This window comes from Stenella coeruleoalba (genome assembly GCF_951394435.1).
Source record: "Stenella coeruleoalba genome assembly, chromosome: 16".
In the NCBI taxonomy this organism is placed as follows: domain Eukaryota; kingdom Metazoa; phylum Chordata; class Mammalia; order Artiodactyla; family Delphinidae; genus Stenella; species Stenella coeruleoalba.
Genome location: NC_137162.1, coordinates 37,433,487 through 37,460,231, shown reverse-complemented (window position 1 = coordinate 37,460,231; position 26,745 = coordinate 37,433,487). Strand labels below are relative to the sequence as shown.

The 26,745-nt window shown below is 36.5% G+C and overlaps 1 protein-coding gene and 1 long non-coding RNA gene across 2 annotated transcripts in view; one reads left to right on the top strand and one right to left on the bottom strand.

Annotated features, from left to right (window-relative positions):
- Positions 1-26,745, bottom strand: part of RNLS (renalase, FAD dependent amine oxidase) — a 273,745-nt gene that overhangs the window by 39,944 nt on the left and 207,056 nt on the right. The window contains exon 5 of the mRNA XM_079900368.1: positions 16,296-16,469. Within this exon, the coding sequence (XP_079756494.1) occupies positions 16,296-16,469 (174 nt within the window). The remainder of the gene's footprint in view (positions 1-16,295; positions 16,470-26,745) is intronic.
- LOC307175348 overlaps positions 1-26,745 on the top strand; it is a 286,151-nt gene that overhangs the window by 167,590 nt on the left and 91,816 nt on the right. The gene's annotated exons all lie outside the window — the stretch shown is intronic.

The following is a 26,745-nucleotide window of genomic DNA, read 5'->3' as shown; positions in this document are numbered from 1 at the left end:
TTCAAACTTTTCTTCTGCAGCTTCCTCACTTCTCAGCCTCCATAGAATTGAAAAGAGTTAGGGCCTTGCTCTCGATTAGGCTTTGGCATACGAGAATGTTGTGGCTGGTTTGTACTTCTATCCAGACCACTAAAACTTTCTCATATCAGAAGCAAGGCTATTTCACTTTCTTATCATTTGTATTCACTGAAGTAGCACTTTTCATTTCCTTCCAGAACTTTTCCTTTGCATTCACAACTTGGCTGACTGTTTGGTGCAAGAGGCCTACTTTTTGGCCTCTCCTGGCTTTTGACATGCCTTCCTCACTAAGCTTAATCAGTTTCAGATTTTGATTTAAAGTGAGAGATGTGTGACTCTTCCTTTCAGTTGAACACTTAGAGGTCACTGTAGGTTTATTAATTGGCCTAATTTCAATATTGTTATATTTCAGGGAATAGGGAGGCCTGGTGAGAGGGAGAGGGATGGGGGAATGGCCGTTGGGTAGAGCAGTCAGAACACACACAACATTTATGGATTAAGTTCACCATCATATGGGCACAGTTTGTGGCACACCAAAGCAATTACAGTAGTACCATCAAAGATCACTGATCACAGATCACCATAACAATTATAATAATTATGAAAAAGTTTGAAAAATTATGAGAAGTACCAAAATGTGTCACAAAGACACAGAGTGAGCAAATGCTATTGGAAAAGATGGCACCGATAGACTTGCTTGACACAGGGTTGTCACAAACCTTCAATTCGTAAAAAGTAAAATATCTGCTAAGCACAATAAAGTGAAGTGCAGTAAAACAAGGTATGCCCGTATAAATAAGGAGGACAGACCCAGGACACTGATTTCAAACTAGAGGATTGTTTCTACCTTCTTCAATGGAGCAGATACGGCCTCAGAGCTTATTACTGTCCCTTTAAAACAAGGTATATTTTTATATCCCTGTAAGTGTAACTCAAGGATTATTAAAGACCTGACTAGGAATACTGACCAAAGGAAAAGACAGTGTCCTACAGAGATATCAATACTTCAATTCCACAAACATTTGCAGAACTAAAATAACAAGGACACAAGAGAATATCAGATTAAACACTGTTGAAATTTTGCTGATAAGAAATTCTAACTTTTTATCATTATGCTGGAATATGTTTAAGTATTCCCTGGAAAAGGTAAGCAGTAGAAGAGCTGTCTTATTCACCTGAACACCTAGAACAATGTCTGGCCCATAGCTGAAATGCAATAAATATTCAAGTGTATGACTGATGAATAACTTGTGGAGACAGACAATTTGGGGAGCAAAGAGAACATATAGATATTTCTTTTCTTATAAGGATCATTCCCTTACAGTCAAGTTTTGGACTATAATATTTTACTTTTGAGAGGAAATGTACCATAGAATTCTTTTAAAATGACCAAAACTTATAGATTATATAGAAAAACCATGGTCATAAAATGAAATTATTACAAAATGAGCATTTTCCTCTATTACACATTAAAAGTCTTTGTAGAAAAGTGTCTGGGGGAGACATGAGAGTAAGACCCTAAAGATTACTAACAAGTGAGAATATTAACATAAATGAGGTAAATTAAAATTTAAGAAAAGCTTTTTTAATTTGGTAAAATATATCAACTATAGTATACCAATATGTGTGGTTTATAGTACCTTCATATAGCCAATTTTGTTTAATATTAGGAAATATATTTGAACTATTTTTTACACTCTCTGGCAGAGATAGTTCACTCTCACTAAATAGTCCATGTGCTCCCTGACAGTTCCTAGTCTATGTGGCAGTTAAGCTGGAGCCATATAACTAGTCTTGGTCAGTGGACATGAGGGGAAGTGAAGTGTGTTCCATCTAGTCCAAGGCTATTAAGAGCTATTATGTGCCTTCCATTTCTTTCTTACTTTCATGCTGACTTTAGGGGCTCATGCTTCAGTTAGCAGATCTACAAGATGAAGTAGAGATGCCCAACCTGCATGCGACTTTGCGTAAAAGCCACAATGTGTCAACCACAAATGCCTTTGTAGTACCAAGATTCTGAGGTATGCCTATGAATTACACATCCCTTATTTCAGGTGTAGAACTTTAAAAATGATATACCTTGGAGGTCAATGGACTTAAAGCATTTCATATTTTAGATCTGAGCCCAAATTGTTATCTTTTGTTTTCCTCTGTCATGTTTTGATTAGATCTCATTAACTCATTATTCATTTAACACACATTTAATTGAGAAATTACTATATGTGAAGCACTGTGCCATGTGCTGGAGATACAAAGAGGAGCAAAGCAAATTCAGTCTCTCCACTCATGGACCTTACAATATGAAGGTGAAAGAGACATTAAACAAATGATTACACAAATCAGTGTGTAGTTACTGAAAATTAAAATATAAGGTGTTAAAGAAGAGTATAATAGGAAAACCTAATTAAATTAGGAATTCAGGAATGGCCTCTGTGGAAGTAACATTTAAACTGAGACAGTCTAGGCAGAGAGAACAAAATGGACCATGGTCTTGAGTGGGAAAAACCATGGCAGGAATGAGAGGTGTGACTGGAGAGCCAAGTAAGAAAGGGAGGAAGGAGCTAGTGAAATAGGCATGTGCTAGACCAGGGGCTGGCAAACTAATCTGGCCTCCACGTGTGTTGGGAAATAAAGCTTTTCTGGAAGATGGTCACACCCATTCCTTTATATAATGTTTATATCTTGTGTGACACCAGCAGAGCTAAGAAGCTGCAACAGGAGACCGTATGGCTCACAGAGTCTAAAGTACTGACTAGCTAGCCTTTATAGAAAGAGTTTGTGGCCCCTGTATGAGATCATTCAGGATCTTGTAGGTCATGATAAGGATCTGAGATTTAATCCTATAATCAAAGGGAAAGCAATAAAGGGCTTTAAGTGGGAAAGCAAATGGCATAAACAGATGTGTTTGAAGAAGATCATTCTGGCGATGTGACAAATGAACTGGAAAGGGGCAAGTATGGAGAGACTAGTTAAAATAAGATGGTGCTTGGGTTGTGACAGCAGTGATGAAGAGAAGTGAGTTCAATGAAAGAGAAAAAGAAAAGCAAGGATGATTCCTGATTTGGGGCTCAAGGAGCTAGGAGACTGGTAGCTCCATTTTTAGAAACAGAGAACAAGTTCTGAATTTCCAAGGCAGGCAATCAAGAGCCAGCGCTCCACATGTTAAGTTTGATTATATATATTTTTTAAAAAAAGGAATAAAATAACTCTGGCAATCATATTCTGAATTCTACTTGCTTTCCAGGGCTGGAATAATCTTTCCTCCAAGTTCCTTGCAGTAATTCCTTTAAAAATTCCATAGATTGTACCCATTTAGCGAATGGGGCCACATTTAGTGGGACTGCTTATATTTCAGGATCTGTTTGGGAGAAGTTTTTTCTTTGGCTAAGACCTCCCAAGTTTTAGGAAAACATCTATTTATCATGAGACACAAGGAAATTTTCAGCCTGTTGCAGCTTTTATTGGCACTGCCAAAAGGCAAGATGGAAGAGTTTCAATAGTCCTCTAATTGGGCCTACCCAGGTCCCCAGAGCAGGGGATTTGTCCTGACTCGCACTTGGTGTTCCAGACCTCGCTGGAGTTCTTCCACAGTGTGTAAGAAAGCCCTGGTTTTCTATGATGACAGTCAACTAAAATGTGCCACTTTCCCAACACTCACCAGCAATAAGCAGTCATCCCTTATTATACATCGTTATTCTGGCCTACTCAGCATCATGCCCTATATGAAATTTTGTGTGTTGAGTGGTATTATGATTGGACTCTTTTCCTGAAACTGGGCAAGCATACTGGTCTGCTCTAAGGATATCACTTTATCACTGTAGTTGCGTAATTGGGTTCAGCTTTAGACTTTTAACTGCTCAAAAGGATACCATGACCAGAAGAAATATATCTCTGGGTTGGAGGATTTGGCCAAATATCAATACTTTGCTCTAGTTCATTTGGTGCGTTAAAGAGAAAGTTTTGCCTTGACATTATGAAATGTTGAATTTGAAAGACTGAGACTAATCAGATGAAGTTTTTATTTATGATGTGTCACAATATTTCTGGTGCTTTTGATAGAGGAAATTTACTGGTTTACTGTAGACATTCTTATCTCCTTTACTAATAAGACCAGTGAAATTATCCTTCCTGTTATATTTTGACAGGAAAAAAAAATTGAATCTGGGTATTTTGGCCAAAGTTGTTAAATCAGAGGGACTATAATCCTTTTAACAATATCCTTTATGATATTGTGAGCTACTCCTAAGAAACCAATATTATGAATATAGATAGTGGAAAAGGGAACAAACAGGCATTTTATGTTTAATAAAAAAGAGTGGATTAGGTTCAAATGAGCCCAAGGTTCTAAAATGCCTTTCCTGACTCTTTTAAATAGGGATATAGAATATCAACAACAAAGAATTCACTAGGTATATGTATAATAGAAATCTATTTCAGTGAGGAAAACTATATTTTAAATTCAAGGATGCTTCATTCTTACAAACATGAATTTGGAATATTTTATACTGAAGAATTCCCCTAGTCCCACAGAGCAGTTATAAATATTAATGGAATTTCAATAGATTCTTTTCAGATTCCGATGTTTAATATTCATTCATATTATGCAGGGAATTCAAGGTCCTGTGCAGTACATGTAGATGCTTCTCATTATCTAAATGAGCACATATATGAAGTCTGTAGGGGCAATGATTATTAAAAATAGCAGGGTCCACATACGATCTTAAAGGGCATATCAAAGCCTTCTCAGCTCACTTAATAACAAGAAAGTCATTGGTAATAAAACCAAACGACTCTTTAGGCTAAATTGATTCAGTAATGTCACATCTGGGCAAAATGATGGATTGGTGATTCTGGACAGAGTTAAAAATGCTAACCGATATAAAGTATTTATGAAGCACAATGAAGCGATTTCCTGTGGTGAGATTCTGCAGTCACACTTTGAAACCTGCTCTTGAATTAGTCTCAGCTTTGATTTGCTGACAACTTACTTCATAGTATCTAACTCCTCTCGGATATGCTGGAGTGTAAATTTGGGGGGAATTATTCAAAAAGGGATTTGAGATTCCATAAAAAGAAAGAAGAACCACATTTAATTTAATGTTCTCTGAGTTTAACACCTTATTCGGGAAATGAGATATTGTTTAACTGCCCTAACGTGTAAGTGTTTTTATTTTTAACAGAAGATAATATAATTTAACTAAACTTGCACTATTGGCATTATCCTTCCCTTTTTTCTTTCTCAAAATGAAAAAAGTTTATATAGCTGATAGACTGAAACCATAAAATAATTTATGTGACAACAACTGTAAAGACAGAACTCACTATGTGCCTCCGGTGTGCTAGGCATGGGGCTAGGAGTTTTGGATATACTATTCAACCCTTATTACATTTCTGGGAGACACTGTTAACCTTACAGTACAGATAAGTGAAGCTCAGAGAGACTGAGAAACTTAACTCATGGTTACAGAGCTATTAGGTTGAATCACATGAAAATGCTGGTATTTGAATATTTTAAGTTACAAAGACAGCAATATAATATAGTTCAACCTAATTCTAAGTATAGAGTTATAATTTGAAACTAGGTTTGTGTGATTGCAAAGTCCATGGAACCATGGAACAGAACCATACTTGATAACACTGGTTACTTTTGACCATCCATGATAATAAAAGCCAAATCATGAATTATACAATAAGGAATTCACCACTTACCAAGCTTGGGTTAATATGAACTCATCATTTGTGGCAGGGTTCCTATGCAAGATATCATTTTAATTCCATTGAGATACAAAAAAGAGATAACTGCTAAACCATGGAAGAGAAATGGCACATTTGCAGAGCTTCTCACATATTTTCTAAGTTAAATATCTCAGCTGGAGCACAGTTGTTCTTCAACCAAGTATTTAAAAAAATCTTTCACAAAAAGAATGGTGGGATCCTTTGAAGTGTAACCTTAGAAATCAAGGTCTGTGTTACAGGGCATCATTCAAAGCAGATGCATATTCCCTAGAGACCACGGTAAACTTGTTACCAAGAATACTTGGATCTCTTTGGGAAGACAGCTTGATAAAACTTCCAGGTCTTACTGGCAACACCTCTGATACTATGTAGTCAAGTATTCCCCATGTAATAGGCATGGGACAGGGTCTCCAAAAGAGGCTTCTGATCTTTCTAATCGCCAATAGCTCACATGTGTTTTTTCAACAGCTTGCAGGTTTGGCAACTGGAGAGCTCATTCATTTTATATGATTTAGAGGGCAGTAGTAACAGATACCTAGGTTGTCTTAGGGGTGAACAACTTGCTGACTACCATTACTTTTCCTTGCTTGCTAAGTGGGTGACCAGTGCTGAAGTGTTAATTCTCAATGTTATTTCGGAACAAGGGAAGGGCATCTCAGAGCTGCATAAAGGACGACTGGCTCAGCAAATATTTCCTGAGCACCGAATACACACTCCTGTTATGCCACGATGTTAGAGTCTATCTCATATTTTCAATCTTGATGGAGATAAGAGGGATCAATTCATGGATAGCATGTGTGATAGCGGCATGTATTCCTGCTAAAGGAGAGAGCTGCTAATCTGGAGAAAGCAGCAGCTCTGCAAACAGGGCATATCAACTCTTTAGCCCATGAGACACTCAGATTGATCTGAGGAAGAATTCTTGACAGTGAGAAAAATGGTGAAATCTTTTCTGAGGGAGCTCTAGGCAAAGGAAAGTTTCCATCTCTTTGGTATAGTGTTGTTGTGGTCCCAGATAAAAATGGACCAGAATGAAGACTTGTCAAGCTCTCATCTAGTTCAACAAGTCTTTACTGTCTCCCAGGACCTGAGGCTCACAAGCTGTCTGAGAGTTACACAGTTTTACAAGACTATTCTCAATCTGCAGAGGTTCTGAGATGCCTCCAGAATGATGAAAACCAGGCCCTTGTCTGGGAAGCAGAGCAGAGCACATCATTTTGAGCCCCGGCTTAAAACCCAGGGTGTTGACAGCTTCACTTCAGGCTGCAGTAAGGACTTAACTTCAAGATACTTCAAAACGTTCAGTCCCATAGAGAGAGCATTTTCCCAATTTCCAGCTCCCTCAACAGATTGACCTGGTTGCAGGTATTATGGAAACAGTAAGTTGAGCTTACTTTACTTGAGGTCCAGCTGGTGAGGAGTTCTGTCTGCATTCAAAATAAGGTTCTCAAACAGATGTGAGGTTTCTCCATAGAGACAGCAGACTCCAAATCTCTGCACAAGAACTAATGTGAAGAAACCATAAAGTTCCTAATAATTTCACCCTAGATACTCCAAAAAGTGTCTGGACTATGTTGATTTACAAAATAACTCTCCAATAAAAAGCACCCATCGATTTAAAACAATTGCTCAATCCAGAACTATACTGAGGTGGTAGGGACTTGTGGGAGGAGGGTCACAAAGTAAATTATATAGCAAACAAGTTACAAGTCTACACAGCAATCCCTCAGGTCAAGCCAGAGTCTCTACTACTCTATGTATTCTCTTTCCTCTTTCCCTTCTCTGCTCCTCGCCCTCCCCTTAGTCTCAGAGTGTCTGAAATTTTTTCCTCAGTTAAGCAAGACAATTTAGCTCTCCTTATTCTCACTCTCAAACGGGCATCTAATCTCTCCTAGGTGCTTGGCAGACAGAAGAGCCATCACTTAAAGGAATCATAATTACAAATAGCAAAAATTAGACGTCATTACATTTAATACAGCAGTGCCTTCATTACACGATAGCTACATACCAAGTTACTTGACTTTTGTTAGTGAAGAGGTCAGAGGGACTGTGGCAGTTCCTACCTGTGCACCTCTGCTGATTTTTCCCTCCTTGAGGTAGACTGGCCTTCCTCACCTCCTTACAAAGCCAACAGAGGGTTTTCCCTTGCTATTGCCTTTCTAAAGTGGCAGCAATGATGGCAGCCTCTCAGTTTTTCTGTTGTGCTCACCTCTACCCTGTACATTTCAGATCCATACATTTATTCATCATAAACAGTCATCTGATTCTCATTCCCCTCTTCTCCCCCAATAGTGGATCCAAACTACACTCAGTCGCCAACACATCTGGCTCTTGTGTTCTGGAGGAACTCTTGGACAACCTGAAGATCTTTCGTAAATCTCAGCCTGACAGCCACACGTTTAGGCCAATACCACAAGTGAAAATACCACGCTCAGAGGGCAGGGCAGGCAGAACACAAAGGTGGAATGTTGGCACAAGAAGAGACTTGCAGATGTAACGTTCAAGACTCACTTCTTAGTGTGGATGCTCTACACATCTGCAGTTTGGAATTGTTTATAATTACAGAAATGCCAGGCAGCTGTAGGCTCTAGACTTTCTTTATCCTTTTGCTCACTGCTTCTTGGACATTTCACAACTTATTTGTATTTATTAAACTTTTTAGCAGCCCCAGGAGAAAGGTAAATAATAGGCTATGCTAAAGTTTCTGATTTTTTCATGGATTTAAATGTTCCATAGTCCCCATTTTTCATTTCTTCACCTGAAGAAAGAAGATTATTAGATTCATGTTGACAAAAGGTCCCAGGTCTAAAGCATCCTTTTAAAAGATCATAATATCGTCATGAGGCAGCATGACTCTCCCCAGTTTTGATCATACATGTGAGCTGTTGCTCTCTATACTCAATACGTCTGTTTATATTTATGAGGACTCATACTTGACTCCAAGTCGCTAGTCCAACAGAGCCTCATGTATCAATTTCCTTCAGAATTTCTCATTTGAGCAGACTTCATAAACGTTATGTTTCATGAGGGCAGAAACTATGGAATCCTCATTTCCAAGCAGAGTGCCCAGCACACAGAAGCATCCAATACATATTTGTAAATAATTATTTGACCGAATAAACTGAGAATGGAAAACATATAAATAAAATATTGTGAATTCAGTTTTTCTGAAGAAAACTTCCATAAGATATATATTTTTCCCAGTAATATACTCCTTAGGATATTTTAAAGGTTTATTTTTGATGTTACATATTTAGCTGCTTTTCCACTTTCCCTCTGTCTCTGGCATTGATTTTCAGACTGAGTTCACTTGCTTGGCAAGTGGGAGGACAAGTGTTATCGTGGATGTAAATCTTTCCCATTGAGGATAGCTTGATAGGGAAACCAGAGGCTGAAGGGATCTGTTTGTTTTTACTTTATGTGCAAATGTTCTCCTTACAAAATGGACTGAGTTATCTCATTTTCTAAAGAAAACCGATTTTTAAAAGTGGCAAATATTACGTGAAATAAGAGTAATCTATTTTATAATTTGTGCCTATTACTTTAAATGACAACATATGATATTCATTTTTATGTATACATATGTACATATGTTTTATGTAAGTACATTTATACATTACAGACATACATATATATGTGTATATATATACATATACACACACACACACACATATTTTTTCCTTTCTGAGAGAGCAAGGAAAAAGATTTGATATTACAATCACGTAACATTCTGTGGCATCACTGTAATGGTGAGATCGATATTTGTAATTAGCATTTGACTGCTGTTTATTAAATTGCCTTAACAGATTCATATGGACAGCGTCAGTTACATAATTGAATTACAAATGACTATGTCTATAACACAAAAAAACCAATATTATGAATTTTGTAACTGGTTACTGCTTGTTATTTTAAGATGATGATTGCTGTCTTATCTGAAAGCTCTGTTTCTGGAGTTGATATTTTAAAGAAATAGCTTGAACTGGAAACCTGACAGTTTTTCATCATCCCAGGTCTTTTCCTTTCCTTTTCTCCCCCTTGTCTCTTTTTCTTCTCCCTAGTCCTTTTTTGTTCAACTTATAAAGTGTTACCTATCTGGATTGCATTTTCTGCAACTTTAAGGACAAATAATTGCACAATGTTTCAAATCCAAAAGCAGATATTTTGTGTGGTCAATTACATGGCTATGGCTTAGTTGGAATAATCATGTACTCCCCTAAGAGAAGACAAGGTGACTGGATTTATGGCCCCAGGCCCATCCCAATTATTTACAGAATTTCATATTATGCTCCTATCTTTTATAAAGAGTTGAGGTAACAAACAGTTATACGGAATAATATTTCTGCATCTTTTGTAAAAGAGCCTTTAAAGGCATTATGCATTATATTAGTGTTTGTTACTCAAGGATCCTAACAATACAATCCTTGAACATATAAATTCCATGTGATGCAAAAGTTTGTTCACTTGTTTTCTTTTTGGATGAGTCGGATTGTTTTCTTTAATGAGATATTTAAAGCTATGTAATTATGGTCATTGGCCATCACATTTCTAGAGTTGCAGATTGTATTAATCTCCTCAGATTGCTGCCTATTAGTGATTGTACTGCTCATTAACACTCTTCTAGATGGTGAACAAGGAAGGATGCTAAAATTCTGACCGATCATTTTGAGGGTTACTTATACATTTTATTTATTTAAGCCACCCTGACTCCTATCTGTCCTGGTAATGTAGGGTTGCATTCACTTAAGTCAGGCTTTTATATTTATGCCTTTTGCTTTGGAGAATATAATATCTGAATTAAAGACTGGAATTATTAATTATAATATTAGGCACCATAGATACTGACATTATTTGCTAAGTGCTATGTGAAGCTCTTTATATGTTTAAATCATTTCATCTTCGACCCTTTAGAGTTGGTATTATTTTCCTCATTTTATTGACCAGTAAACAGAGAGTTTAAGTAATTTATCCAAGGTCACACAGCTAGTAAGTGGTAGAACTGAGTTCAATATAGGAAGTTTGACTCCTGGCCAGTCTGACTCCAAATTTAAGATGTTGGGAAGGATCTCAGAGATCTTGGGAGGTGTGTAAAACCATATATATATATATATATATAATTTTCCCCTCAGTTCCTGGCACAGAGGTCCTAAATCCCTTGGAATTTCCTGGGTGACAGAAGTGTCTTTTGTTCTAATGAGGTAACTCTTGGGGGACTCCTAGATAGCTTCAGGATAGGGGATAGGGGTTGGTCACCAGAAAGACCAAGCCATGATTAGAAGCTTAGAACTTTCAGCCCCACTCTCTATCCTCCATGAAAGGAGAGGGGCTAGAGTCGAGTTAATGACAGATCATGCCTACATGTTGAAGCCTCCATAAAAATCTCAATAGTATGGGGTTCAGAGGGCTTCTGGTGAACACATCCTTCCTGGAGGTGTCACACCCCAACTCCACAGGGACAGAATGTCCTGCACATGGGACCCTTCTGGACCTCCCTCTATGTACCTCTTCATCTGGCTGTTAATTTGTGTGCTATATCATATCCTTTATTACACAATAAATCGGTGAGTGTAAATAGGTGTTTCCCTGAGTTCTGTGAGCCATACTAGCAAATTATCAAACACAAGGAGGGGTCATGGGAACACCGGTTTATAGTTGGTTAGTCAGAAGTACAGACGACAGCTTGAAACTTGCAATTGGTATCTGAAGTGGAGGCAGTCCTGTGGGGTTGGACCCTTTGCCTGTGGGATCTGCTGCTAACTCCTCAGAGATAGTGTCAGAACTGAATTGAATTGCAGGGCACCAAGCAGGGGTTGCAGAATTCCTTGAGGTGTGGAAAATCCATACTTCTGGTGTCAGAAGTGTTGTGAGCGTGGTAGGAGTGTGAGAGTAAAGGAGGAACACACAGGAGTGTTTTCCCTATACAGGAGATAAATGTCTTTCACTTGTCCCACTGCTCCCCATGCCCTCTGCATGACAGACATTGCCAATTGTTGGTAGAATCCTCTTCTACTGAGTCTAGACCCAGTCTTGGAATTGTTCTTACTTTTTGCCCCAGGTGATGATTACCTGTTAAATGATTGGCACCTGTGTTGAAATCTATTTATCATCTATGTAGATCTAATCTGCCTCTTTCACAGAAGGACTTATGCTAAGTGCTCCAGCAGAAACAGGCTAGATGTTCACAAACCCACTTTTTATTCTTCTACATGCACGGGTAGACTACGATTCCAGCGTTCCTTCCAAATAGGTATGGCCACATAACTGTTCTAATCAATAAAACGTGACCCCTCCTGATATGTACCATTTCTAAGTCTAACCCTAAAAATATCCTATGTGCTCTCCTCCATTCTTTTCCTCATCCACTTGTTTGATTCCTATGAGCACAGTGACTCTATAAGCCACCTGAGGAAGCTGATAGAGTCAAAGGGTGGAAGGAGTCTGGATCTCTGAATCACCTCTTTGATGAAACCTACCTTCCAATCATAAACACCTGTTTGGGTCTTATGTGAAGCAGAAACAGACTTCTGTTATGTTCAGGCCATTAAAATTTTTGATTGTGTTTGTTACAAAACCTATAGTTACAAAACAAGGGTCATACAAGATCACAACATTAGCAAGTTTCAGAGCCAGAATTTGAATCTGAGTCTTTTAAAGTCCAAATTCTTCCCACAGTGATAATCTTATTGATAATTTAAAATATTATCCATGTTAATGATAATTCACATGACCTTATTTCAGACCTTATTTCAACCTAAATTGTCTCCAGTTATAACCCTACCAAGTTTTGAGTTCATCTGCAAAAAGTCTTCTTCCACCTCTAAAAAAACTCAGTATCTTCCCACTGATGACTTCAGGACTAGACTTCCCCATCCTCTCATCTGGCTTACAATTCCTGCCCAAGTACAAAGCATAAACGGTGACATCAAGTCAGGCTTTCTCAAGTGTGTCTTGGGGAACAATTTCTGTGGGATGTTAGCAGGTTTGGTGCCTAAATAAAATATTCCATGGTCAAGTACATTTGGGAAATCCTAGATTAAATAAAATGAGAAGGTGTCTTCTCTACAGGAATATCTTTTAACAGGATAATATGCCCTGAGATTCTCTAAAATAGCGGTAAAGTCAGTAGTATTTTGCAAACTTATTGATGACAGAGCCCCTTCACAAAGAGCGTATCAAGGAACTGATGTTCCGTTGAACACATTTTGGAAAGCACAAGCCTAAGTGTATTGGGTCATACCCATAATCGCTGGTATGAATCTAATACATCTTGGAATTTAGCCCCTCTGCCCAAGGAGACTTTTGTTTCTGGTTTGTGTACTGTCTATTCCTGACATTTGACAAATAATTACTCCTTGACCTTTGTCTGGTTTGGGCTACTAATCCTGTATCCTCTGGCTCTCTTCAAGACTTGACAACAGACTTTATTTTGTGGACAGCTCTGCCACCCTTTTTCTGTCTTGTTGCTGCCCTACCTGACAGAACACAAATGTTTCCCTTCATTGATTGTGTGTATTTATAGTATTAATTCTTGTTTCAATAGAACACCCCAAATAAAGGGTAGAGTTGGGTAGTGTTAGTAACATAAAGAGACAATTCTTACTGGCCTACTTAAATATCAATGTCAATAAAATACAGTGGAGTTACACTATATGGACATTTATATTATGTGAATTCAAGTAGATATACTTAGCACCCTGGCCCCAGATAGTGAGAAAAAATAGTTTAAATGCAAGGCAGTTAGTTAGATTTTATGTTAGGGAATGCCATTAGTGGGGGTCTCTTACATTTTAAAACTTGCATAATCCAAAATTAATTTTTCATAAAACTGACAAAGGAAGGAAGGTATTTCTTTGCTGTCTGAAGTGGCACCACCATGGGCTGTAGCAAAAACATGGTTCCCAATTCACCTGGCCCTCAAGATTTAAAATTGTGTGATTGTTAATATAAAAAAAGATTCTTTTCGTATTTCTATTATTTCAAAAGCTGACAATCTTGTGAGAATTTATTAATATTTTTATGTTGTACTCTTTCAAATTTGCATAACTCTGATTTTATAAATTGCTACTACATAGTAGTGTGGGTGCTTTCACTCACCATCCCACTCCATTTGCACAGCGATTTAATCTGTTAGGAGATATGACTGCTATTTCTTTCTTTCCTGTGTGCCTTTCATAGTAGAAGATATTACTGTCCCATAAATGCAAACCAACAATTTCATCTGGCCTCACCCGAATAAACTGAAGTCTATTGAATGCTCACAAAATGCTATGCTGAATTTACTGAACGTTATGTTAGTCTCCAAAATGTCACGTAGTTTTAAGATATTTTCAAAGATAATTTTGAATATACATGATTCTTCTCTTTCTGTGCCAACTTTACAATTTTATCTCTCACATAAGATGTGAATCTACTTGAAGATAATGGACATTATTTGTTGCCAACCCGGCATCCACTATTCCCCCCTTTCTTCCTAACAAAACCCTATTTTAGTCAGGTATCTACCCTCATATGACTAAAGGGAAGATGATCCTGATACCAGTTCCAGGAGTAGATCTTGATTTGTCTAAGGTTGTAATGGTAGTCCCACCTCCCTTGCCAGTGATTGGTTTCAGACTGGTTGAGTAACCCAGTTATGACCTATGAGATACAAGATAGTCAGTTGAGGGGTTTCTGGAAAGATTTCCTTAATTCTCAGAAAGGGACTGAGATAGTAATAGTCCGTCTTCTTCCTAAGCATGTTGCTGGGTCTGGATGTGACTCCAATAGTCATTGCCATCTTGCTACCAGTCCTCTGAGGATGTCAACATTAATAGTGGAAGAGAGCAGAGATGGATAAACCCTAGGTCCTTGAAGATGTTGCTCTGTTATTGAATCAATCAGTCATGAAGTCTCCCCAACTTCTTCCTTTTAGATAATATTATCAGTTAGCTTGGGCTGCCATAGATTGGATGGCTTAAACAAAGGAAATTTATTTCTCTCAGTTCCAGAGAAGGAAGTCCAAGATCCAGGTGCCAGCTGATTTGGTTTCTGGTGAGGACTCTCTTCCTGGCTTGCAGACGGCCTGCCTTTTAACCTTCTCACTCTCCTCACATGGCCTTTCCTTGGTATATGCCCAAGAATAGAGTTCGCTCTCTTTCTCTTCCTCATTTTATAAGGCCAGCCTTATAATTAGGATTCCACCCTTATGACCTCATTTAACCTTAATTACCTCCTAAAAGCCCTGTCGCCAAATATAATCACATTGGGGGTTTAGGGCTTCAACATACGAATTTGGGGGGATACAATTCAGTCCATAGCAGATAATATAACAAATGTCCATATGTTGTTTAAACAAGTTTAAATTGGTTTTTCTGTTATGTATTACTAAATATACCCTAACAGATGTCATATCTTATGAAGCAATACACAAAGGATAATGCCTAATTCATGACATATAACAGAAGATCAAGGGCTATTTTCCTTTTCTCAGAACAAAGCAGTTGTCGAGTTAAAAATGGTTAGCCCATTGCTGTTACAGGGCATTTCATGAACTGCTGATTGTACATATATGTGGTATCATGTTAACATAAACAGTCCAGCCCTTAGGGAGTTTTAAGTTATAAAAGAAACATTTTTCTAAGATCATGTGCTCTGATATAAAAACCATACTCTAGCCCAGTTCTATCATTATAACGTTCTGGCAAGCCAAGAGACGTTAGTTGGTGATTTTATCAGGCAAGACTTCTAACTAATGCTTGATGAAACCATCACTGCACCATAAAACACCGTAACAAATTGCAGTGACTATTCCTTTCAAGAATTTAGTCATTTTAGATCATTAACGTTTATTTCACAAAAAGCAATTTCTTAGCAATCACTACAGTCCTACAAATAAGAATATACTTTCACCTTTGTGCATGAAATGAATCAGTTATGTTTATTCTTGCAACTCAAATCTAATTTTAATAACTATCTTCAACAAAGAAGGTGGAGTGTAGACTTCATCCCATTCTAGTAAAGCTCATATGAAACATTTTACCTATTATTTTAGTTGCATTGTATACAAAGTAATTTTATGTAGTTTTCTAGGTGAAAATTAAATAAATACAATTATATTGAAGTGAAGGATTTTCATAACATAGTAAAATTCACTTTTTATATCTAGCCTGGGAAGTGGAAAGAGCAGCACTCGTCAAATTTTAAAAACAAAACCAAACAAACAAAAGCAAACTCCACCAAGAAATAAATGATGAGATAAATTTGCATATAGATGGATCCATATTAAAGCAATAGAACTTGGGCCATTTTGAAATCTTAAACCTTCTGACACTATTTTCATAAACTCAGTAATACAAACCATGTGGTGAATGATTTTCTGAAAAACTTTGCTGGTTTCACTGTGTATTTTATTATTGGCCAAATGTGACATTAAATTTTATCCCCTGTGGCTTGGAGTTAAATGCTTGCTCTGTTCAGAATGGCAACACTCAATTAAACAGCATTTTTCATGATCTACACCCACCATTGTTACTGTATTTAAGGGAAATAATGGGGGTACTGACCTATATTGCGTTTCTTATTATCAATGGAGATGAAGCGAATGCAGGGATTACTGGTGATGTACTGCCCAGCCCAAGGGACATCAATCTTCGTGCCAGCTTCATAAAAGAGGCCCAGCGCGTAGCGAGAGGAGTAGCTCACAGACTCCAGTTGCTGCCTTTGGCATTCACTAATTACTGTGGAAGAAAAAGTACAGGGCATCAAACTTTAAATTATCATCTTTCCTTTTAGTACATCAAATACAAAACTCCTTTAAGCCAGTTCCAACTGTTTCTACCGACTCCAGCTCACTTATGATGAATTTTGAAAGGTAATGTAAAATATCATCAGCTCTAATTTCTTTGCAGAGTGATTACTGTCCTTGGCATAATTGTTTTCATCAAGCTGTAGGTCCAAAGTCTTTAGACTGGCATTTAAGTCTCTCAAAATCTGACACCAAGTTGCTTTTCTAGCATTGAGTCCTAATTATTATCCTGGGACTGGCTGGCAACATTATAGATTCCATACACTGAGCAGGGTTTTTGCCAACACTTAACACAAGCATTTCACCCTATTTTAACAACCACCGTATAAAGTAGAATATTATTCCCATGTTACCAATGAGGAGACTAATGTTCCATCTCTTATGGACTTCTTTAAGTTCTTCCATGTCATACAGTCATTTGTTTGCCTGTCATCTTTCTGTCAGTGGACTATCATAGTTTCTTAAGCACAGGGACCATACCTTAGTCTTTTTTGTTATAGTTCTCTACCCTATTAATTACAGAAATACAAAGGATGAGAGTATAAAGAGATAGAAAGGCAAAGTTAGTTAAAATGTAGGAGGTAAATAATCAACAAATGGAAAGACTGGGAAAGGAATTAGGCAGGTTTGGGTTCAAATCCTGACTCTACCACTTACTAGGTAGGTGACGGTGGGCAAGCCACTTATTCTAATTACAGTCCTTTTGTCTTTAAGTGGCAAAAACAGTACAGGATGCATTAATCTGTTGTGAGGATTACATGAATAATGCATAGCACAGTGCTTGGCATATGATAAGTGTTCATTAACGATTTTTTCTATTATAGAGAGAAAAATATTTAGCAAAATGGGACAATGCTCCATCCTGGGATGAAGAACGAAAAGACTTCCCTCACGTTTTAATTTCCATCTCCAGTCTTCCTACCTTTAAGGGTCCCAGGGAGCTGTTTGTTCCTGTACCACATTAATAATCTGGGTTTCAGAGAAGGCAATAGTTCTATTCTGAAGGCTTAAGTCAGGCCAGTTCAGAAATGGAGCATACGAAAAATTCTCATTTAATTGGTGAAAAATATCCTAATCTAAATCAGTAGGGATTGGCAAACCTCAAGGATGGGGGTCACTTTAGCTAAACCTTAGAGAAGTGGCTTTAGGAGGAAGAGAGAAAACATGAAGGATACTCAAATTATTTAAGCACAGTAATAATCCTACACATTATCACAGCATATTCTTGGCTACAAAACATTTTTAGAACTAAGACCTCATTTAATCTTCACAAAAGCCCTGCAAGATCTACCATTCTAATTTTACATCTCTGTGAGGCTGAGATTCAGAGAGGTTAAGTAATTTTCCCTAGGTTACACAGCTTCCAAGTCTGTGCGGTCAAGATGAAGCTAGAATTCCCGCATCGGAGTCATGCCCGTCTTCTTTACTCCACACTTCCCCTCCTGATCTGTAAGTTAGTCTGAGCTTCAAAATGAACTTTAGCATTTCTTTCTCTTCTGACATTAATGGTTATTTTGCACTCAGAAGTAAAAGCCACCATTCCCTTTAACCATCATTTTCTGTCTTATTAAAAGATTTATCTACTTGATGAACAAATGATCTTTTGACACTGGCCTTGTTACACTCAATGTATCCTGGGCTTCATTTTATTATTTACTTTTAGAGTTATGGGGCCTGATATTATGCTTACTGCTTTCTGAGCTGGAGGAGGTGAAGGAGACTAACACTAGCAGTTGAGCACGTATTGTGTATTTGGGGAGTTATCACTAAGTTTCCCATTTTTTCAATTAAAAAAAATAAACCTACGAAACAGTGAAGTCAGTTATTTAGCAACTGAAAGGGCCTAAAACTCTTTTTTGAAAAAAAATTTTTTTTTTCTTTTTACCAAAACCGAAGGGTCAACTAGGTTGACAACCAAACTGGACCTTTTCCTCCCCGCCACACACATTTGCACATTTAGCTAGTTTTTAGACAAGCTGCCAAGTGGCAAATCCCACTGGGAAGACTTTGAAAAGGTAATTGATATCTATATAGAAACAGAGGTTAACCTTAAACACCCTTGTCTGCTTCAGGGGCTCTACAATTCATTCTGAGAACAGGGAGGTGAGACTTTTGACTCAAACAATCTCAACTTCTGAACATATTCATTTACAAAAAAATTTACCTTCAGGGCCCAGAAAGTTTATCATTGTTGCAGGACCTAACAAAATGGTTTTATTTTGTTTGAAAATTTTTTTAATGCAAAATGCTGGAGGGAGCAGCCCTAGGTCATGGATACATATATTTTGGCAAGAAAAATAATAGGTTCTTTACTATTGTGTATTCAAAAGGGCCATATATCCACAAAATAAGGCTCATATAAAAGTGCCTGATTCCAATATAATGAATCTTTACCAGGACGTCATCCTCATTGAATTCTGAACCACTAGGATTATATAATCTCTGTAATTATACACACACAAACACACATACATGTATTATATATATATATATAAAATACATGTATGTGTGTTTGTGTGTATAATAATATATTTTACTTATATAAATATATTTTGTATATAATATAAAATATATATTTTATATATTTTTTATATAATATATTTTATGGCTATCTGATGTAAATAAAGTGGCTATAAATTGCATTGAATGGGGTAGCTTACATTCATACTTCTGTCAGTTAGGAGAACTGTCCTTATCCCATTCTCCTTGTGCCTATGCCTGTGTGTGCACACATGTATGTACATGTGGGTGTGGGGGAGGGAAAGAACAGAGGGAGAAAGGAAGAGGGGGGGAGAGCAAAACAGAAGACCGGAACTGTACTCCTCAATAACATCAAGTGAGTAATTTCATTTTTTTGTTTTCTAATGTAATTTTATTCTTTTAGTCTCCTAACATATAAAAGAGGGCTAGACATACATATTCTGCCTTATTTCCTATGTGGTTTGGTGATGATCTCATTCATTCGTTCATTGCCTACTTTATGATGCCAGGTATTGTTCTAGATGTGAGGGATATAATAAAGAAAGATAAAGTTCCCGCTGTCAGGTAGCTTATATACTAGTGGTAGAGAGACCAATTATCAATAAATAACTAAGTAAATGGTATGTCAGTTGGTGATAAGAACTATAAAGAAAATTAAAGCCGGGTAAAGGGATGAGAGTGACAGGTCTGCGTAGTGAGGCTACTTTAAATAGGCTGTCAGGGATATATGTCTCCTCTGAGGATTTTATTCTGATTGACAGGGGAACCATTCCTACTGGTTATAAGCCAAGGACAAATATGACCTGGCTTCTGCTTTAAAAATTATCATTCTGGCTATAAGTGAAGACTGCAGGGATGCATGAGAGGAACTGGGGCAAACAGCTATTGCAGTAGTCTCAGATGGGAGGTAACAGTAGAGAAGGTCAGAAGTGGTTACATTTTGGATGTAATATATGTGTGTCTGTATGTGCATGTGTGTGTGTGTGTACACATATGCATGTATAAATACATACCTTTGAATTATATATTTTATAAATATATGTGTGCATGTATTATATATATACGGATGGCACATACACACAATACATATATATAATGTAATTTTAATTGAGGTTTAATATAACTACAGAAAAATAGGCCTTGAATTTTCATAAAGTGAATGCACCAGTATAATCACCAGCCAGATTAAGAAACAGATCATTACCAGAACCCCAGAAGCTACCTTCTTCCTCCTTTACAGGTACTCCTTGCCAAGGGTAATCAGTAATCCTGAATTCCAACACCATAGATTAGTTGAGCTGTTTCTGAATGTCACATAAGCAGAATGATGTTGTATGTACTCTTTGTGTCTGGCTTCTTTCACTCAATATCATGCTGGTGATATTTTAATTGCTGTTACACGTAGTTGTACTTAATTCTCCTTATGGGATAGTATTGCTTATATGTATCTATCCATTCTACTATTGATGGACATTTGGATTGTTTGCAGTTTTGGGTGATGACAAAGGTACTGTGAAGAACATATGTATGTGCTTCTCTTGGGTGTATACTAGTATAGGAATTCCTGGATCGTGGGGTTCCTTATGTTCAGCTCTGGTAGCTACTGCCAAATGGTTTTCTAAAGTGTACCAATTTGTACTCCCACCAAGGGTGTATGAAAGTTTAGTTGCTCTACATCTCCATCCACATTTGCTACAATCTGCCTTTTTAATTTGGGATGTAGTGATATCCCATTGTGGTTTTAATTTGTGTTCCATGACGACTAATATTTGGAAGCTTTTCCATGTTTATTTGGATATTCTTTTATGATTGCCTATTCAAATCTTTGCTTATTTTCCTTTTGGATTATCTGCCGTTTTCTTATTGCTTCGTAGGAGTTCTTTATATATGCTGGATATGAGTCTTATATGTGAATTATAAAAGCTTTTTCCCCCTCAGTAGCCTGTCTTTTTACTCTCTTAATAGTGCGGTTTGATGAACAGAGTTTTAATTATAATTTAGTACAATTTACCATTTTTTCATTTATAGTTAGCCCATTTATGTTCTGTTTAAGGACTCTGCCTACTCCAGGGTCTTGAAGATATTCTCTTATTTATTTTCTCTCAGAGCTTTATTGGTTTACCTTTCATAGGATTTTGGATATATTTTGAAGATAAATCAGCCAGAATTCCTGTTGGCTTGAAAAGGTGGTGTGAGGGAAAGAGATCAAATGAGAATACATGGGACACTACTTCTCACCTACCCTAGTTAATAAACAACAACTTTGTTGTTCTATAATTTTAAAAGTTACAATATAAAAATAAGACACTACATTATAAGCAACTTGAGGAAAAAGACTGTGCCTCATGACCTTTGTGTGTCCAGATCCCAGGACAATGACTGATGCAATGTGGGCATTCCATAAATATTGATGAATACATATCTATTTTAGAATATTTGGAAAGTACACACAGGTATAAAGAGGCAAAAGGGAAAATAATAAATAGTATATTCTCATTACCCAGAGAAACAGCTATCAATATTTTGACACTTTTTCTCAGTATTTTCCCGACTTTTTTCCTTAAACATGGCTGTGACCATATTGTACATACTGCATTTTACAAAATATCTCATTGTAAACATAATTTTTAATGCCCCCATACAATTTTAAGGAATGGATGTTGTGTAATTTGAATTTAACCACTTCATTAATGTTGGACATTTGTTTCCTTTTTGGTCCCTTATAATTAAAGCTGTTATGTACATCTTTGTGCATAGATCTTTATTTACGTTTCTGATTATTTCCTTAAGACAGAATATTGGAAGTGGAATTACTGTTAAATTGACATTCAGAAAGATGCACCAATTTACACTTCCAACAACAGTGTATAAAAGACCCATTTCACTGTTTCCTTGCCTGTGATTATTACCTTTTCTGTTGATAATAGGAAAAACAGATCTCATTTTAGTTTTAATATATATTTCTTTACCGACGAGACTAAACATTCTTTGTATATCTACTAGTGCACATAGTCTCTTTTGGAAAAAAATCTGTTCATGTTGTTCTGCTAATTGGTCTATTAAATTCTTCATGTTTTTAAGTTGATTTTTATCAATGGGTGATATATTATAGAGATTCTCCATTTATTGTACATTATAAAATTTTTCCTATGTGCTGTTTATTTCTAGTATTGTATATGATATCATAATATTTATTTAGATAATCTGTTTTCTCCCCTTCCTTCCTTCCTTCCTCCCTCCCTCCATCCCTCTCTCTCTATCTCTCTCTTTCATCTTTCTTTTTCTTTCTTTCTTTCTTTCTTCCTTTCTTCTTTCTTCCTTTCATTTCTGAAGGTCTGTGTTTTCATAAAGTACTGCTCTCAACTGAATTTCTCCTTACCAAAGGCTGATGTTTTTTGGCATGACAATGAATATTTCAATATCGATAGTAAAACAAACACCTTTTAGCATTAAGTTGGCATTCATTATCAATATTGTAGTTCATGGTAAATGTTCACATTGATGGTCACTCTGTGCTAAAAGCAGTAACCTCCTTCTTAGAAGTTTTGTTGTTTATAGCCAGTTATAGAGGATTGCTAATTTCCCAATTTGCTACCATATATAAAGAATTTCAGCTCAGGGACAGTTGAAGTTAGGAAGTCAATTTGTATTATAATTATTTAAGCTCTGCATCAGGGGATACTGGCTGCTCTTGATTTGCTTATTATTGCTTTTATCTTTTATACTGAATTCCAAGAATGTCAACAAGTTTTATGCACAAATTCAATTCCTAATATTAGACCATCTAGTTCTGTGGGTACATGAAACCAATAGTATTTTAGCCAGAGTAGCTGGTTTCTCTTTACTCAAAGTGGTTGTAGAAATAGTGTTGAAAGACCCATTTTCCATGAATAGTTCTCCTAGCAGGCCAGTAGAGTGTGAACTTTCGCCATTCGTGAGTCACCCCTCTCGTGTACAAGCGTCCCAGAGCCAGTCTCGTTTCACTTCACCTGGAATAAATTGAATGTTCACGTGGACTCTGTAGGTATAGAAGTCATAACTCCTGGAAGCACATTTTCAAAAATAGTTTTCTCAAGCAATAAATCTAAAGTTTATTGGGGACAGACTTCAGCAGTTATATCTATGTGGGATTTCCCCAGGGAAATATTTCTTTCATCCTGAGAGGTATCTCTGGAGTCAGAAAAATTTGGATTTGAGTTCTGGCTCTGACACAGAATCTGTGTGATCTTGGTCAAATTGCTTAATCCCTCTAAGCATCTGTTTTCCTATAAAATGAGAATGATAACAGTGCTGGCCTTAAAGGATTGTTAAGAAAATTAAATGAGATAATATCAAGTGCTTAGCACAACGCCTGGCAAATAAGTGTATTGCAAAAACCCAACACTATAGCTCTTGAATTTAAAAGCCTTTAGAGGTGTCTATATGTGTAACATACTTTATAAAAAATTTTTAAAAAGCCTTTAGAGGCAACATCCTAAGTTTCAAGCATATCAGGATAATACTAAAGATATCCCTTTGGTAAGTGGAGTATACATACTGGATACACTTCACTTTTCAGAGCAGAGGGTAAAAAAACCAAAGCTTTTCTTTGAAAAGTAAGGAGTATTAAAGATACTAAAACCATTTCAGATAATAGTTTTTGAAAAATAAAATAAATTGTGGGCTTCCTTAGCTATCTAATTTAGAATGCTGACTGTCTGAAAGATTTATCTTTTGAAAGGAATGAAAACCCATATTTTGTGTCATTATTCTAGTATGTCGGCATTACATTTTCTTAATCCTAATCCTATCCCAAGATTATATAAAAATGAAAGGTTTCAAACAAATAGACTTCTCTGTATTGTCTTTTGGTCACTTAATAAAAATATACTGATTAAAAATTTTGGATTAAGCTGGTTTCATACTCACGTATTTAGGGAATATGCTAATCATTATCTGAATACAAATTTTAACAGGTGCATTCCATCTAGTTGCTACATGTTGCTGTTTTCTGGAAGTCATTAGAACACATTAAAAATCATAGGCATCTTAGGACAATTAAGTTCATATCTAGTAATAGAAGTTTATCATGTTTCCCAAATTTTGTGGGATCCTAAAATCAATGCATTAAGTGGCATTAAAAAGGGAAGAAAAGAAAGATACTTCCTACTCGCACTTCACCAGATGAATCAGAAAGTGAAGGAAATGTAAGAATTTAGGTGCTGACGTTTATTTGTCCCAGTGGGCATTCCAGAGTTGTGAGGTATTTGAGGGGATAGATACTAAATGGCTGTCTGGGTCAATACTGCCTTAATGAGAACATTTGCACTTCTCACAATTGTAAAGTTTCCTTCCCCTCATTTTGGTGACCAGGTATACCACTAAAAATGTATTTGGTTTTTTGAAGTTCACAGGGTATTAATATGTTGGAATACTATGTAAATTTAAAGAAGTCATAAACCGCATTTATTGCCTTGGTAAAAAAAAAAATTCCATAAAACACTGAGACATAAAGATACTAAAGTTTCTAAGATCCAATAACACTTAATTGATCGTGACTTTATCTTACTTTGTGGTAAAAATAAAAATAAACAAGGCATTATTTTAGGAGCAAGTTCTTAGGCTTCCATGATTAAATAGGCACGTCTGCTATAAAATGTCTCTGCAGTACTGTGAAAGCGAAAGCCCAAACTGTTAGTGCTGTTACCAGCACTGGTGATGAATCAGGTTCCCTCCCCTCTCCCCAGTGATCCAGGAGGGACTTTTAATCCCTGCTGTTTCCCATCTCTCTAATCATAAGGAACAATCTGTCAAGGACAAAAAAACATTGTTTTCTCTCTGGTCTCTGTTTCTGCTTTCTTGCCACTCTGTGAAAAAGAGCACTTAGCTATACAGATGTGCCTGTAGTTGGCTCTTCATAAAGTCTTTGACTTTCTTGCAATCATATGAAGTCTCTGCTGTTTCACAAACTCACTACCCACCCTCCTCTTTCTCTGGATGGAGGTTCTGTGGAACTAAAATGATAGTCAATTTTTTCTATAGCAACTAGTTCTAACCATGGGATTAGAAAAATAAACATTTTTTAATGTAGAAGCTGTTTCCTGAAAGAACGTGGGATTATTTAACTCAGGCATTGTTTACTGTAAGTCCACTATGCATCCGGCACTGTGCCAGTCACCATAAAATGCCTCTTAACAGAACACTTAGAAGACTAGGATAGATTTTGGACTGAGACATTAAATAATTTTACCCTGGTTATTATCAATTTTATCCCTGGGAACCTTCTTTTTGGATTTTAGAATAGAAATGTGATTGGCTTTTCCTGTTCTCTTTGCAGAACACGTACAGTAAGTCTGGAAACCACAATAATAAGGTTGGAAAATGCTTGCCTTGTTTCCATACATTCTAAATGTTTAGATTATTATGCCATCATTCTTATTGTAGGAAAAGTGCTGAGTTTCAGATGAGAAAGAATATAATAATAAAGCATTGTGTGTACTCTTATACAAAATGTCACAGAATATCATACATATTTTACAGCTGCTCTTCCCAGCCTGTCCATTTAATTACTTTATGGCCATGCCATTCATGAGCAATATAGTCATTCTAAAATTCATAATAGTAAAAACTTTATTTCATGTCACCTCATATTTTTATACAGATATATATTTTTATATTTATGGCTAGAGTTAATTTATACAGGGGCAATGACTTGGAGAATTAATATTGTAATTCAAAACTTTCATAGTTTTAGAAATTAGAAAGCAATATTTGCTAGGATCTGGAATCTTCAGTATTAAGGCAAAATGTCAGAGTCTGGTGGTGTAACCTCTAGGACACTCGGAAATATGTTCACCTTGTACTTTCCAAATCCGCTAGCATCTTTCCTGTTTACGTAATAACAACTCCCCACAATGCTTAGATAAAGCCAAAGCAAATAAAGTGGACTTGGGGAAAAAAAAACTGTAAGTGGCACCAGACTTCATTTAGTGGAAGCCTACAGCATTTTACTTATTTTAAAACTAGCATACTCCCATAACTAACAAAAATCTCAATTTGATGAAAAGCACAATTGTTTTAAAAGCTTTTTTGTTAATTTACCGGTAAAATATTGTTCATTTTTCTTTGTTATCTTTGTTTTGTTCCCATTTAAGTTTTTACTGCCAGGCTTCAATCATTTCCCCCTATTTCTCATCTTACCTTCACATCACTGCGAATGTTTAACATGAAAGAGTTGACAGAAGTCATCCTTAATTGAACACTTGCATTTCTGAGCCTCAGCAAAAACCTTTCTGTGTATAAATAAGTGCATATCAATGTAATGTGATACACATATTTCTCCTTACTGAGCGTCAGTTTCCTCAATCTGTTAAGTAGTGGTATGACCTAGCTTAAAGGGTTGTTATGAAGATTAGAAATTTTGTTCTAAATATTATTTTTAAAAGTTTTAGAAGTTTTATATTCTAAATATTATAAAATTATATATACACTTGGCACAAAATAGGGACAAATAAAAAGTAATAATAACAAGTATTGTTCTTGTTCTTGTCTCAGGGAAAGGGATTAACAAGATAGCCTTAACTGATATAGAAAGGTACAGGAAAGTATAGGAAGATACAATTGTTAAAAGGACATTTAGAAGTGGGAGCAAGGAAGGAAGAAAACAGAATTTTTCCTAGCTCATCTTTGGAAAGATATAACTTTTATAGCCAACTGTATAGCCTCAAGGTGTTTGCTTCTGATCTATA